The 13,598-nt window shown below is 44.7% G+C and overlaps 2 protein-coding genes across 2 annotated transcripts in view; one reads left to right on the top strand and one right to left on the bottom strand.

Moving 5' to 3' along the window:
* Window positions 1–2,037, top strand: part of shot (dystonin-like protein short stop) — a 68,099-nt gene extending 66,062 nt beyond the window's left edge. Inside the window, exon 40 of the mRNA XM_086903801.1 lies at window positions 63–2,037. Within this exon, the coding sequence (XP_086759927.1) occupies window positions 63–231 (169 nt within the window). The 3' untranslated portion in view covers window positions 232–2,037. The remainder of the gene's footprint in view (window positions 1–62) is intronic.
* A 104-nt stretch (window positions 2,038–2,141) lies between these two features.
* LOC100866655 (uncharacterized) lies at window positions 2,142–12,403 on the bottom strand. Its single transcript, XM_086904014.1, has 10 exons — window positions 11,074–12,403; window positions 10,198–10,624; window positions 5,604–5,773; window positions 4,734–5,521; window positions 4,349–4,587; window positions 4,110–4,234; window positions 3,753–4,040; window positions 3,115–3,652; window positions 2,785–3,038; window positions 2,142–2,723 (listed from the first exon to the last, which is right to left on the bottom strand). Exons 1-10 carry the CDS (start codon window positions 11,521–11,523, stop codon window positions 2,577–2,579), a joined length of 3,426 nt encoding a protein of 1,141 aa, XP_086760140.1. The 5' UTR covers window positions 11,524–12,403; the 3' UTR covers window positions 2,142–2,576.
* Window positions 12,404–13,598: the final 1,195 nt, after the last annotated feature.

Raw genomic sequence — 13,598 nt, 5'->3', positions numbered from 1 at the left:
TAAATCTAATTCTATTATTATCCATTTCCAACGCTGATCCCAACCTGATCTTTTTCCCTTAGAACGAGGACACCGTCCAGTGGATCGAGCACGCCACTGCCCCCATCGTTGAAGCTGTCCAGGAAGCCTTCCGGTGCATCGGACACGTCCGTTTCGACGACGACCACACCCGCCACCCATCGAAAAGGAAAACCGACTCCGGTCGATCAACGTGCGCCGTTCCGATTATAGTAGTTGCACAAACCCGAGATGTAATCGCGACACAGTGATTAATTGAGAAAAAAAAAAAAAAAAAAAAAATAGGCAATAAACGGCGCTATCCTTCTTCGATCATCGAGGATCGAGGATCAAATCGAAAGATCAAAAGTCGAGGCGCTGTTTATTAGGATATTCTAATGATATATATATATATATATAAATAATATATAAAAAGAAACATAAAAAAGGAAAAAAAAAAAGAATAACGATTCTTCGAAACGAGAGGGGTCGCTTGCTGCCCTCGTGCCAATCGTTGCCAAGCTTCTCTTTTTCCTTCGAACGTACGAACGAACGAACGATCATGGAGGAGGCTGCCCCTCTCTGGTATACGCCCTGAATCGAATAAAAAAGAGCTTATAACACTATTGATGAGATATTTTGTAAAAAAGAAAAAGGGAGAAAAAAGAAAAAAAATGTAGAAAGGAGATGACGACGACGATGAATGAATGGACGCGCGAAGAGAGAGATAGAAAGAGCGCGCGATCCGAAGAGGAAAGGGAGTAATTAGTCGCGGAAACGGACGTCCATGATGTACGTAAAGGAATCGGTACGTACGAGAGGGAGACGTTCGCTCCGCGACGACGACGACGACGACGACGACGATGACCGAACGTACCGAATGAATTTATAACAGTTTCGTAAATAAGTTTTTCTTTACCGAAAGAATTAGCTCGTAACGATTATTGTAATTGTAATTTTACGTTATCCATAGGGATTACTACTACTACTACTACTACTACTTACTACTACTACTATTAGGTTTTTACCGGTCGTAACACAATCGAGAAACGAGTGTTTCATGTTCGCGGGTGTGATGCGTATTCACGAATCACGAAATCGCTTACTTTGTCGATTTCGATCGATCCTTTCTTTTTCTTCTCTTTCGTTACTTTCCCACGTTTGTTTGTTTCTCAATTTTTGTTTTCCGTTTCCCCTCCCCCCCCTTTCTTTCGTTTTTCAATTACCTTTCATATTATTCCGTCTCTCGTTTCACCACCGATAGATGGAAAAGAAGGGCCCTTACGCACGATCGAAATCAAGAGAGAAAGAGAAAGAAACGTAGTCGTGTAAATAATGCTCGATCCTCTTCCGAGTCGGTGTCGCGCCGGGAACCACTCCGCGAATAAGACAATTTCCTAAGAAAAAGAAAAAAAAAAGACACGAATTTACGCTACACGCAACGATTGCCTTAGGTCTATCGCCGTAAACCGCTTCTGCGCGAAATCGTACCTGCCTTACCGAAGTGAGCGCCGACGCACGGATGACGCAATGGAAAGGGGGCCCTTGAACGAAGTGTTATCGACCGAGCGAACGAAATAATATATATATAAACGTGTAATAACCTGTGTTTCGATGTCGATGGAAAAAAAGAAGAAATAGCGAGGGAAAAAAAAGAAAAAAAAAAAAAGGAAACCGGCAGAAAACCAATGTTCCAATGTATTGTCGGGCTTTTACAAACGATGTATCTATTTTGCGAATTTCCAAGCGTTTTTTCCCCTCCCCTACTCCCCTCTTTTTCTTCCTCTTTTTTTTTACATTTTAGAACGCGCGCGAGAGAGAGAAAGATAGCACGATTTGAGTAACGAATGATGATGCGATTAATCTATTAACTATTCTTAAATGTTTAATCTCTGTTTTCCGCTTTACTTGAAGGTTCTGTATCGTCGCTACTACTAATTGCAGTGGAAAAAAAAAAATATACGCAAAACGCACACGCATTTGACACCAAAAAACAAGCAAAAAAAAAAAAAAAAAAAGATATGGAGAAAATGAAAAGAAGCAACACGACGAGATCACTTTCACCATTCCCCTCTCCTTTCCATCCGGGAGTATAACAAGGTTCGAGCGGGGAGGGAAAAAAAGAAGAAAGAAAGAAAAGAGGATTCGTGTAAAAAGTAACGTTTATTATAATTATCCGAATATTTCATTCGCGGAACAATCGTATTTACAAATTATAACAAATTATATACGCAAACTTAACAACAAGCCTTATTTACAATATTACAATTCTCAGATTCTCTCGTATTCTCGATTCTTATCTATCAGCGTTATTCAAATTCGATGAAACTTTAGTGCCGTAGAAGAATAATAAAGGACGGATCGAGCGGAACGGACACGATCGATCCAAAGAAACTCGTTTCTCCGTGACATATAGCCGTGACATGTACGTTATAGCGTAGTGGTATCGATCCTCGCTCGAACATTCCTCCGATTAAATTGGGATCGCCATTATCGACCATTAGCGATCCAAGATCGAAGTCGCCTTTTGCGTCTGTGTGTGTATACATACATATATATTTTTTCTTTCTTTCTCTTTTCTACTTTCGCGACAATTTTTGAAGCCGTGCCTTCAACCCCGTGGCGCTTAATTTCAGCTTCTCCACCTTCGTCTTGTTCTCGTACTTCTTCTTCATCTCCTCCATCCGTTCCTTCTTTATTCGTTGCTGCTCCTTCTTCCAGATATCCTGTAACGACGTATTCGTAACAAATTGGATCGGTTCTAAAGGTTAGAACGAAACCGCGTACCTTGAAGTCCTGGCAAAAACCTAGCCAAAGGGCGAAGAACGCGTTTGGATCAGCCGCGTCGAGATTCGTCCCTTTCGGCTTGTACTGGTAGAATTGCATCACAGCCTTGAATTTGCTCCTCGCTTCGAGCAGTGCCTGCTGCTCGTTCGCCAATTCTGCCCTCGCCTCGCGGAAAAACGCGTCCATTTTCTCCTTGAACGGGGCCGACGAATCGGGATCCGCCTCGACCACCGCGTTACACTTCTCGATACAACCTTCGTGACGAAAAACGAACGAGTAACAGTGGAGAGAAGAAAACAGGGGAAAAAAATCGTATACAATCGCGTTTACCTTCGAGCTCGTTTCTCAACCTGTCCAACTCGGCGGACAGATTTTCAAAATTTATGGTGGACGCCGCCTCCATGTCGGCCGGTTCCGGAATCGGGAGGGGCAAAGGCTCGTCGAAATTGTGATCCCTCTCCTGGGCCAATCTCGCCCTGACGATGTAGTGGAGCAACGTGACACCTGCCACGTTCGACTTGACGTCCTTCAATTTCCCTAGAATCTCGAGACCGAAACCGTCCGCCTGCCCACGCGTCCTGTTCCCGCCGTTCATGTAATTGCCGAACGTGAGGATCAACGCCATGACCCTCTTCAGGGAGCTAGAGTTTCTCAAGAAGTCGCAGGTGCTGCGCAGATTCGTCAATTTCGACGAGACGTTCGAGATCGCGTCCTGGAACTCTGCTTGGAACATCAAACACGCTATCCTCTCCGAGAAGTGATTGATATCGGCCAACTTCTTGAGGAAAATCTCCGGTTGATCGAGGGGAACGTCGGGATTCGCGGCCTCGAAAGCTTTTATATCCTCCAATTCTTTCTTCGTCGGCCTCTGCCACGCGGATGATAGGTTAAAAATTTTTTAGGTTATAATTAGTATAACCTCGTTTCGTCGAGATACGGTGGTAATTTTTGAAATCACGTATACCTACGATCTCGTATATCTGTTGCAACGCTTCCAAGTTGATCACGCTTGTGTCCAAATTGTAAACGGCGTTCTCCACCTCGCAAAAATCGACGCGCAAACTCTTCTCGAGTATACCGACCGTCTTGGACCGCTTCGAGTCGAGGATCTTAGCCGGCTGCACTTTAGACGGCTTCGTGGCCTCGTCCGTTCTTTTCACCGGCTTTCTTGACGCGGTTACCTGACGCGAGAAAAGGCCGGCGAACTCTTTCATGTCCAAGTTTTTCTCTTCCTCTAGCTCCGCCCAAAGCGGGATCTGCGAAACAACCAACAATAAAATTCTGCCCCGCTTCTTTCCCCATCCGGGGAAAGAAGTGACACTTACGTGGACGGGCGAATCCGTAACATCGGTGGAGCCACCACGCTCTGTCGGTACTACAGGCACCAAAATCCTTGTCCAGTAGAGCGGTTTCATAGGGACCTCGGGGCAGAGAGGCTCCTTCCTCATACCTGAACGAAACCAAGAAAAAGACGAAGGGGAGGAGGGGAGGATGATTGTTTCGAATTCATTGAGATGGATAAATACTTTTCTCTCTCTCTCTCTTTTTTTGTCCCGTTACTCACACGCTCTGCTAGCTGGGTTCCAACCTCCGTGCGGAGGTGCGGGCAAAGGACTCGGTCCTTGCGACGATCCTTGGCTGGCCCCCGGCGGGGGCGGCGGAGGAGGCGGCCCGCCTAGGCAGGGCGGAGGCGGAGGAGGCGGCGGCGGCGGCCCGGCGCCGAGCACGGACGGCGGAGGCGGCGGGGGCGGTGGCACGCCGATCATGGGCGTCGGTGGCGGCGGTGGGGGGGGCGGGGGCCCCCCCGAGATCGGGCCCGACGTCGGCGGGGGGGCGGGGGCGGTGGGGGTGGGGGCGGAGGGGGAGGCGAGGCGGCGTGCAATCCACCCCCGACGACGGTCAAGGAGGAGGAGGAGGAGGAGGACGGGGGGTGGGGTGGGGGGAGGGGCGGCGGGGGCGGGGGCGGCGGTATCGAGGAGGCGAGGGGGGGCGTGGGTGGGGGTGGAGGCGGCGGATGGGGGACGGGGTACGGCGCGGAGTATCTCTGGGCGGTGGGGGCGGGCGAGGGGGGTGGGGGAGGCGGGGGCGGCGGGGCGGGCGCCGCGGCGTGTATCCCTTGCGTGATCGGGTGTAGGATCGGTGGCGGTAACGGGGGCGGGGGTGGGGGCGGCGGTACGGCGGCGGCGGCGGAGGTGGAGGAGGAGGAGGAGGATAGGGAGGTGGCTCGTTGCGAGGGGAGGGGTGGCGGGGGCGGGATGGGGTAGGACGGCGGGGAGGAGGTGGATTTGTTGAGGGAACGGTAGTCTAGGAAGGGCGAGGGTGGGGGCGGGGGAGGTGGCGGCGGTGGTGGAGGTGGGGGTGGCGGCGGAGAGGCGAGTTGGACGGGTGAGGAAGGCGGGTGCGGAAGGGCGAAGGATAATCGGCCGAGTGGTGGTCCTCGAGGAGTCGTGGTCGCGTCCTTGGAGGCGGCGCTCGAACAAGGGGCGACGGGCTGGTCTCGGCGAGTGTTGGCATCGTGGGGGGCTGGTGAAGTTGGCTGCGGAAGTGTCGCCGTCGGGGACGTTTGAGTGGATTTACCCTGGGTACTTTTTCCCGCATTTTTGGCGAACTCGCGAAGCCGTTCGAGTTCCTGTTTCAATAACTCGTTCTCGGTGTCGCGTCGCTCGTTGCCGGAAACCCGTTCGGAAGTTAAAGCGACGGATACGGATGGCGTGTCCCTGTGCTCGCACGAATCTTCCTGAAACGGGTGAAAGTTGGAGTTTAATTTGTGCGTTGGACGGTTGTTGATTATTGATCGCGGTGATGGGGAACGGTGTTACCGCGAAATCCTTGTTCCGGGCGACGCCATCGATTGTGATCGATCCGATGATACCGTCCGAGACGAGACTGGAATATATTCTGGATGCAAATTGCTCGACTTCGGCCTCCGTGAGTATCGACTTCAATTGGTCCGGGAGGGCCGAGATCAACGTGCCGACGATTCGTCGCTCTGAAAGTATCGATGAAAGTATCTGAATGCTTTCGCTTCGTTTCTCTTCGTCTGTTAATTTTCCTCCATGTAATCTCACCCGATCGTTCGTTTCGAAATCAAGCAAAACTCGAAGAAACGAGACAAACATCGAACCTGTGCAATTCTCACTGAACGAGTACGACTTAATGACAAGTTCGTTTTTGGCTTCGACGCCATCGCAGCCCTCCTCTATCATCGGCTCTTATCCGCACCTGTCCGATCCCTGATGTTTTTTTCCAATTTCAAGATCGAGGCATGATCGATTTACGCTGACGAGATCAATAATGGACTCACTTCCCCTCGTTGCTTTCTACGCTCGTTCACCACAATTTTGCGAACGTCTTACGATAACGTTTGATCGTCTCAGAACTAACCTCTGACAGTAGTGAGATAATAATTGCCAATCGTATAACCAAAATAATTTCTCCTTAACTGAAATGATATGCTCCGTTCTGTTGGAACGACCAGCTACGATCCGAAAGAAAGGCCACTCCGATAGCTTTCAACATCATGAAAAGCTCCAGTTGAATTTTTTAACGATTTCCCGAAGAATTTTATACGAGAAACGAGAGCGTAATCATCGTTGGACGATGAAAACACGAGCGCGACGCGTGGCGAATCACGCCTCCTCGATAAACCTTATCGCGTTCCTTATCGAAATGAGATGCCATATATCATGGATGGATGTATATAGATATTCGGTCTTTGATCTATGTTAAATTCGTAGATCATTCGAGTACAAAAACAGATAAAATATTTGGTGAAATTTTATCTCGTATCTTGAAATTGTGTGGAAAATTAGTTGAATTCGATTCGATTCAAAAAAGTTAATGTTAATATCGACAGATTTATTATGATGTATCCTTTGAAAGACATTCCCATGCATTGCCACGTATCGAATTGTATATATGAATTTTTCAATTGCTACGAATAGTAGACAAATTCGTACATGAATTGCAACAGATTAAATAAAGAAAATAATAAGGTTAATCAAATATTCGAAATCGTCTCTTTGTGGAACAACTATAGACAAGAAGAATAGATAACGAGAAAAGGATAGAGATAGAGAATTACTCGTCAGCACCATCTTTCGAACGTCAAAGATACTTTTTCAAAAAATCATTTTTCTAAAAGCACCCAAGAGTTAGCGCTAATATCCAATTCTTATTCTATTTTATCCCTATCCTTTTGAAAATATATTTTTAATACTCGGAATATAATTTTTGGTACTCATAATTTTTACCCTATCGAGAAACGTTCGATAAGTATTGCAAAAAAATTATAACCAATAATAAATATTGCTAGAATTAAGAAAACTGTTGAAAAAATATTGAAAATTATTTAAAATTGGAGCAAAATGGGAGCCGCAATATGTAAATATGCAGAAGGTAAATATTTTATAGATAAATACATAAAATTTTATAAAAATTGTAGAGAATTTCCAAGAATTTAATGTCATTATACTCTTTGCGAGATATAAAAAAAAATTACATACATATAAACAATAAAATTTTTCATCATATATATTTTTTCATATCTTACAAGATATATCTTCATTTTATATTTTTATACGTCTGAATTGTATATATATTTTTCACATTTCTATTAAATTATATTTTCTATTTATATCTTTATATTTTTTCATTTTCTTTTTTCGTTCATCTTCTCTTTCAATTTTTCTTTTATAACTTTCCAACTCTTCTACGACTTTCAATATATTATTTGCATAAATATTGATTTGGATAATAATTCTTTTAAAAAAGTATTTTGTTAATATCGTATAATACGTGCTTTTATTTACGAAGTGTTAAATAAGTACAGTCGATAAATTAAGTTACTGAAAAAGTTTCGGAGATCAGCGCCATCTCGCGTTTGGATCTCTGAAGCTCCAATTTGTTATTAGCATAACAGAATATACGAGGAGGTATGCGAGATCGCAGACAAGAAAAGCAATATTGTACGAGAGAGCATCTCCCACCATTTCAAAGATACCGCATAGAAAATTCATTAATAATTAATTTTCTATTAAAAATTTCGGTACTTTTAAGCTCGCATCTCGCAGCTAGAACTCCAGCCAAGTTTCTCGTATCAATTTTAATACCGAATTCTCTTCAATTAATTAATTATTAACGATTGACGCGTCATAGGTTTCGATACATCGATGACGCCATATTGAAAATTCATTAATAATTCTTTTTCTACTGAAAATTTCGGTACTTTTAAGCTCGCATCTCGCAGCTAAAACTCCAGCCAAGTTTCTCATATCAATTTTAATACCGAATTCTCTTCAATTAATTAATTATTAACGATTGACGCGTCATAGGTTTCGATACATCGATGACGCCATATTGAAAATTCATTAATAATTCTTTTTCTATTGAAAATTTCGGTACTTTTAAGCTCGCATCTCGCAGCTAGAACTCCAGCCAAGTTTCTCGTATCAATTTTAATACCGAATTCTCTTCAATTAATTAATTATTAACGATTGACGCGTCATAGGTTTCGATATATCGATGACGCCATATTGAAAATTCATTAATAATTCTTTTTCTATTGAAAATTTCGGTATTTTTAAGCTCGCATCTCGCAGCTAGAACTCCAGCCAAGTTTCTCGTATCAATTTTAATACCGAATTCTCTTCAATTAATTAATTATTAACGATTGACGCGTCATAGGTTTCGATACATCGATGACGCCATATTGAAAATTCATTAATAATTCTTTTTCTACTGAAAATTTCGATATTCTTAAGAGAAATTAGGTTGGAATTCTAGCTGCAAGATGAACGTTTAAAAGTGATGAAATTTTCAGTGGAAAAAGTTTTATTAATAAATTTTCAATATGGCGTCATCGATGTATTAGAATCTACGATGGGTTACTCGTTAATAATTAATCAATTAGGAAAAATTTTGCATTAAAATTGATACGAGAAAGTTGGCTGGAGTCCTAGCTGCAATATTCGAGCTTGAAACTATTGAAATTTTTAGTAGAGGATGAATTATTAATGAATTTTCTATTTGGTGTCCTCGAAATGGGAGATACTCTGTCCTTCTCGCACAATGTTGCTTTCCTTCTCACTTCGAATACCTCTTTATGTATTCTGCTATACTAATAACAAATCGGAGCTTCGGTGATCCAAACGCGAGATGGCGTTGATCTTCGAAACTTTTTGAAAGCTCTCTCACTTATCAACGAAACGTCAAATTGAACAATTTTAATGAAATTTGAAAAACAAATGCTTTAAATTTATAATTTAAAAATCATTTAAGCAGAAATGTACGAAGAATATGAAGAAAAGAAGAATCATTTGCTTGTACGTGCTATATATGTGTTTTTAATTCGTATATAATGAAATAATGTTATATAAAATAGCAATTTATAGAGAATAAATTTTTATACGTATAAAATAATATACGTAAGAATGTAAATACGTGTGTGCATATATTCTGTTGAAATTTTTAATCAATATAAGCAGGCAAAGAAGATCATAATAAAGTCAGAAACCATTTCATGGGTTTATATAGATTCTGTAAATACAGAGACAAGGAGAATGAATAATAAGAGATGGACAGAGATGAATCTCTGAATGCCATAAATGAAACGTATACATAGAAAGGGCAGAAAACAATGAGGGAAATAAGTATTTATAGAAATATAGCGTCTGCGCTATCTCCTAAATATCGAAGACATCTCTACGAAAGTAGAGAGCGTTCAAAAGATGGCGTTGCAGTCAATTTTTTGCTCTATTTTACTCTGCCTCTAAAGAATATTCAAGAACATAAAGAGATAGAACCAATGATGAATTCTTATCTACTCTTCTTTCATTTCTCTATCATTCTTTATACTCTCCAATTTTTATCCTATCTCTGTCTCTCTGTTATTTGCTATATCCTTCTGTACACTCGCTTTTGACCACAGATAAAGTACGAGGATGTCCTTTGAACGTACTCTCATTATCATTGAAACTATATCGTGTTTCAAACTTTGACGCAGTGGCGCAGATATCTCAAGGGCAAAAATTTTTACGTATAATTGCAATACTTTATACTCATATCTAGAAACATTTTGTTGTTCCATTAAGAAAATATTTGCAATCTTGAAATTCAATTTCGATCATTCTCAACGTTGCAATCCTATTCTAATCCAAATTGAAGATATTAAGAATGAAAAACACAGTGAATATTAAATTCTTTCCCCCGTGATAGATTTCTTTCCCCTTTTCTGATCAATGCTATCTCGATATTTCAAAATATGCAACAATATGTTTGCAAACGTTAGTCGGAATGAAACCTTTGATTCTTTTGGATGACTTACTTCGAAACACCTCGTCTCGCGGCTTCTTATTTCGTATTCTCGTATCGAGGCCACGTTTAAAGAGAGAGAGAACTTGGAAAACGACTTACCGAAAAGCGGGGATATGGAAGAGGGTTCGATCCGTTGATTTTTCGGTGGGATCCCCGTGATAGATGGCGCCTTGGCGGCTTCCTCTTTCGCGGCGTTCGCGGCCAATTCCTCGGGATCGGTGAACACACTGTCGCTCGACGATTCTTGACTCGGCGGCATCGACAGCTCGGCAACGACCATGCACTTGTTGGCCAACCGCCACGAATCCGTGACCAGAAGCGTGGGTTCTTGCTTCTGGGTTTGATCCGTGGGTTTGATCGTCGTCGTTCCCGGTAACGGCGACGCGTCTTTTCCCTCATCCTTCCTCGCCGAATCTATCGATTTTCCAGATTCGTCCTCGTCCCTTTCAACCTTCTCGATCCCGATCAATCTCTCCTCTCGCGTGCAATCTCTCTTTTCCGAGTCTTGTCTGATATCCGGGCTGACCTATTCGAAGCAAAAAGGGGGAGGAAGCGATATTAAAGTTAGATCTCTCTTCTCTTCTTTCTCTTCTCTTTTTTTGAACAACAACTGTACGTCTTTGAACAAAAGATCGTTCGAGATCCCAATCCATTTAAATATTAGGGTTAGGAGAGAGGTCATCGTACGACGTCCGGATTATTGTTATTCGACGAACGGCGAAAATTCGATTCCCATTCGATCTCGAGGCGACGGTTTGTCTCGCGAGGAGGGAAAAGCGGGTAGAAACGCGTGTGTCATCGTGTGCCCAACGTGGCGCCAGCCAGCACTGCGGTTAACTGCGTTCCGTCAACTGTCAAAACACCCTACCCACTCTCGACCAATTTCACGCGTTTCCACCATTTCCAGATGGTCTTCTCTCTCCCTCTCCTCTCGAAAAATAAAGGATCGAAACGAGAAGCAAAAATTCGAAATACCTTCTTCTCGGCAGGCGGTTTCGGTGCTTGCCTCTTGTGGGTCTGTCGTTTCTCCAGAGTCCCGATCCCCGCCTGTTCCGCCTTCCTTCCAACCGTCTCCTCCGCCTCTCCTCCTCCATCCTCGGCCTCCACGCCATCCTCCAGGCCATCCTCCACGGACCCAGGTGCGCTCGCCCCTTTCCCCTTCCTCCCTTTCCTCCTCGCGTCGCTCTGCAAGTTGCCCATCGCCTCGAACGATTCCTCCTCGAGCAGACCTCCTCGATGACGACGGGAGAAGGCGGCGGCGGCGGTGGTCGGGCTGGTGGAAGCGGCGGGTAGAGGAACGGGCGCGGGCCTGGCGAACGCGGCCCTCGCGTAGAACACTCTGAACGTGTTGATACAGAAGCGGGCGATGCCGCGCAGCTTTGGACCCGTCGCCTGCGGCGAGCCGTTCGCGCCTGCGCCCTCCATCCCGCCCCCTCGCCGGTCGATACGCCGCTCGCGCCCAACGTAACGGCTACTCGTGGTGGCCGCCAGTCGCCCGCCTTCTTCTCGCCTGCCCCTGCACCACGCACCTCGCGGCGTTGGAACGACACCTGCCAGGATCGCCCCTCATCGGCACAGAGAATGGCGGGACACGCGTCGCCACTCTCGTCCCTCGTTTCATACCTCGTTTCTCGAGACGCGTATGTGTACGAGGGGAAGAGGAGCCTTTTCTATCGGTACCCCTTTAGACGCGCGCGCGCGATCTACCACCAATCTTGTTTATCGTTGATTCATTTGGAATCGATGAATTGGGAAGAGATAGGATGAGCCGAGCGATGAGGGAAAGTTGTGAACGGATGCTTACTGTGCACTTCGTTTAGATCTTTCTAGTTGGTTGGGAGGCGAGGAACCAGGCTGGTGTCGGGATCGGTGTAAAAGATGGTGTGCGATGAACGGTCTCGTTACTTTTACCGGTTATCGATCGTTTACAGGCCGCTACAGTGGTGAGTGACGACACTTTACCGTTCGTGAACACTCCCGAGTCGATTCGCTGCAGGCACAGCGAAAATAATGAGTTCTCGTAAATGCGACGCAATTCCATCGAACGAGAAATATTTTCTCCTTCTTCTCTTCGTCGAGCGAGCTCTTCCTGTGAATCCGGTGAAAACTTGGTAACCGAAGAACGAGAAGAACGGGAAGAAATATGTTAAACGATAGGAGAGGGACGGAGCCGTTCACCGTTGAAATTCACTCGTTTCTGTCACTTTTTTTTCCTCGTTTTTTTTTTTCTTTGGAAATTTACGCACGAACGTAAGAAACGAAACGAGCGTAGCGTAACACGATACTAACGACATAAACACGAGGGGGGGGGGGGGGGGACTGTTTTGCATCGAGTCGTCGTCGTCGTCGTTGTTCGAAATGCGCAAGCTCGTGCAATCGGGACGAGAGACGCGAGACGGGAAGTGTTCTCGGAGAAGGATTATCGATGTGTACGTTTTCGTTCCCGATAACGATACTAATAATCGGGGTGACTTTCAACAGCCCCGAGTTTTGATTGCTTCGTTTCGATTATTCGTTTGATTATCCGTTCCCGAAGTTAAGTAAGCTCGATTATCGAATCGAGTGGGAGAATCGGGTTTCCGAAAGGAGCAACAACGGAAACGTTGTCGTTTTATCGTTTATTTTATATCGCAACATAAAATTTGTACAAATAATAATTCGTAATAATATCGTAACTATAATGGACGATAATTGATATATATATATATGTGTGTCGATCGATATATATCAATTTCAAATTTGCACGCGACACGCATGCGGCGGACGTGATGCGCGCGCATCTCGACGCTTTGAGCGTCCTCTGTCGACGCGCGTAGAGCACGCGCTGCACGCGTAGAAATCACTCCGACCGACACTCGGTATGGCAGGGACCCTGTTCGACGATGCTTGTATCTTCTCGCGGTAACGCGCTTCCGTTTCCGGAAACGGTGAAATATATTTTGTCGGAAGGTCGGTCGGTCGGTCGGTCGGTCGATTGGTTTGTCGTTGAAAACGGTGGAAGAACGGTGATTTCCAATCGCTTCCGGAGACGATGTAGTAGCGGTCCAAGATGTATCGAGAAACGGCCGAGAATCTACTCGGAGACATATTTTTTTATTCCGTCTTGTCGCGTTTTTAAAATGGATAGATAAAATTTGAATATATATATCATCTAGAAAAAGAAACGAATAAAAAAAAAAAAAAAAAAAAAACGAAAAGGAATTTCTAACAGTAGCGAATAAAGGAGACACCGTCCCGCGGTCGATAAAAAAGTTCGCCCGTTCTCCCCTAGACGATAAAAAAAAAAGAAATCATCTTCGTAACTCGGCGAAGAAATGAGATCACAAGTCGAAAGGAACGAACACGATCCGGCTGGTCCTTTTTTTTTTTCTCTCTATCCTTCTCTCTTCCTCTCCTTTATCTCTATATATCTCTGCGGCCTCTCCTAATAGCGCGCGTACATTTTGACACGAGTACTAGAACACGAATTGAAACACGATTTTCGTCGCGAACGTCGACGG

This window comes from Apis florea, unplaced genomic scaffold, assembly GCF_048593485.1.
Source record: "Apis florea isolate Af1SG1 unplaced genomic scaffold, ASM4859348v1 contig_2293_pilon, whole genome shotgun sequence".
NCBI lineage: Eukaryota > Metazoa > Arthropoda > Insecta > Hymenoptera > Apidae > Apis > Apis florea.
The sequence above is the reverse complement of the archived record's forward strand: the minus strand, read 5'-3'. Positions and strand labels throughout refer to the sequence as shown.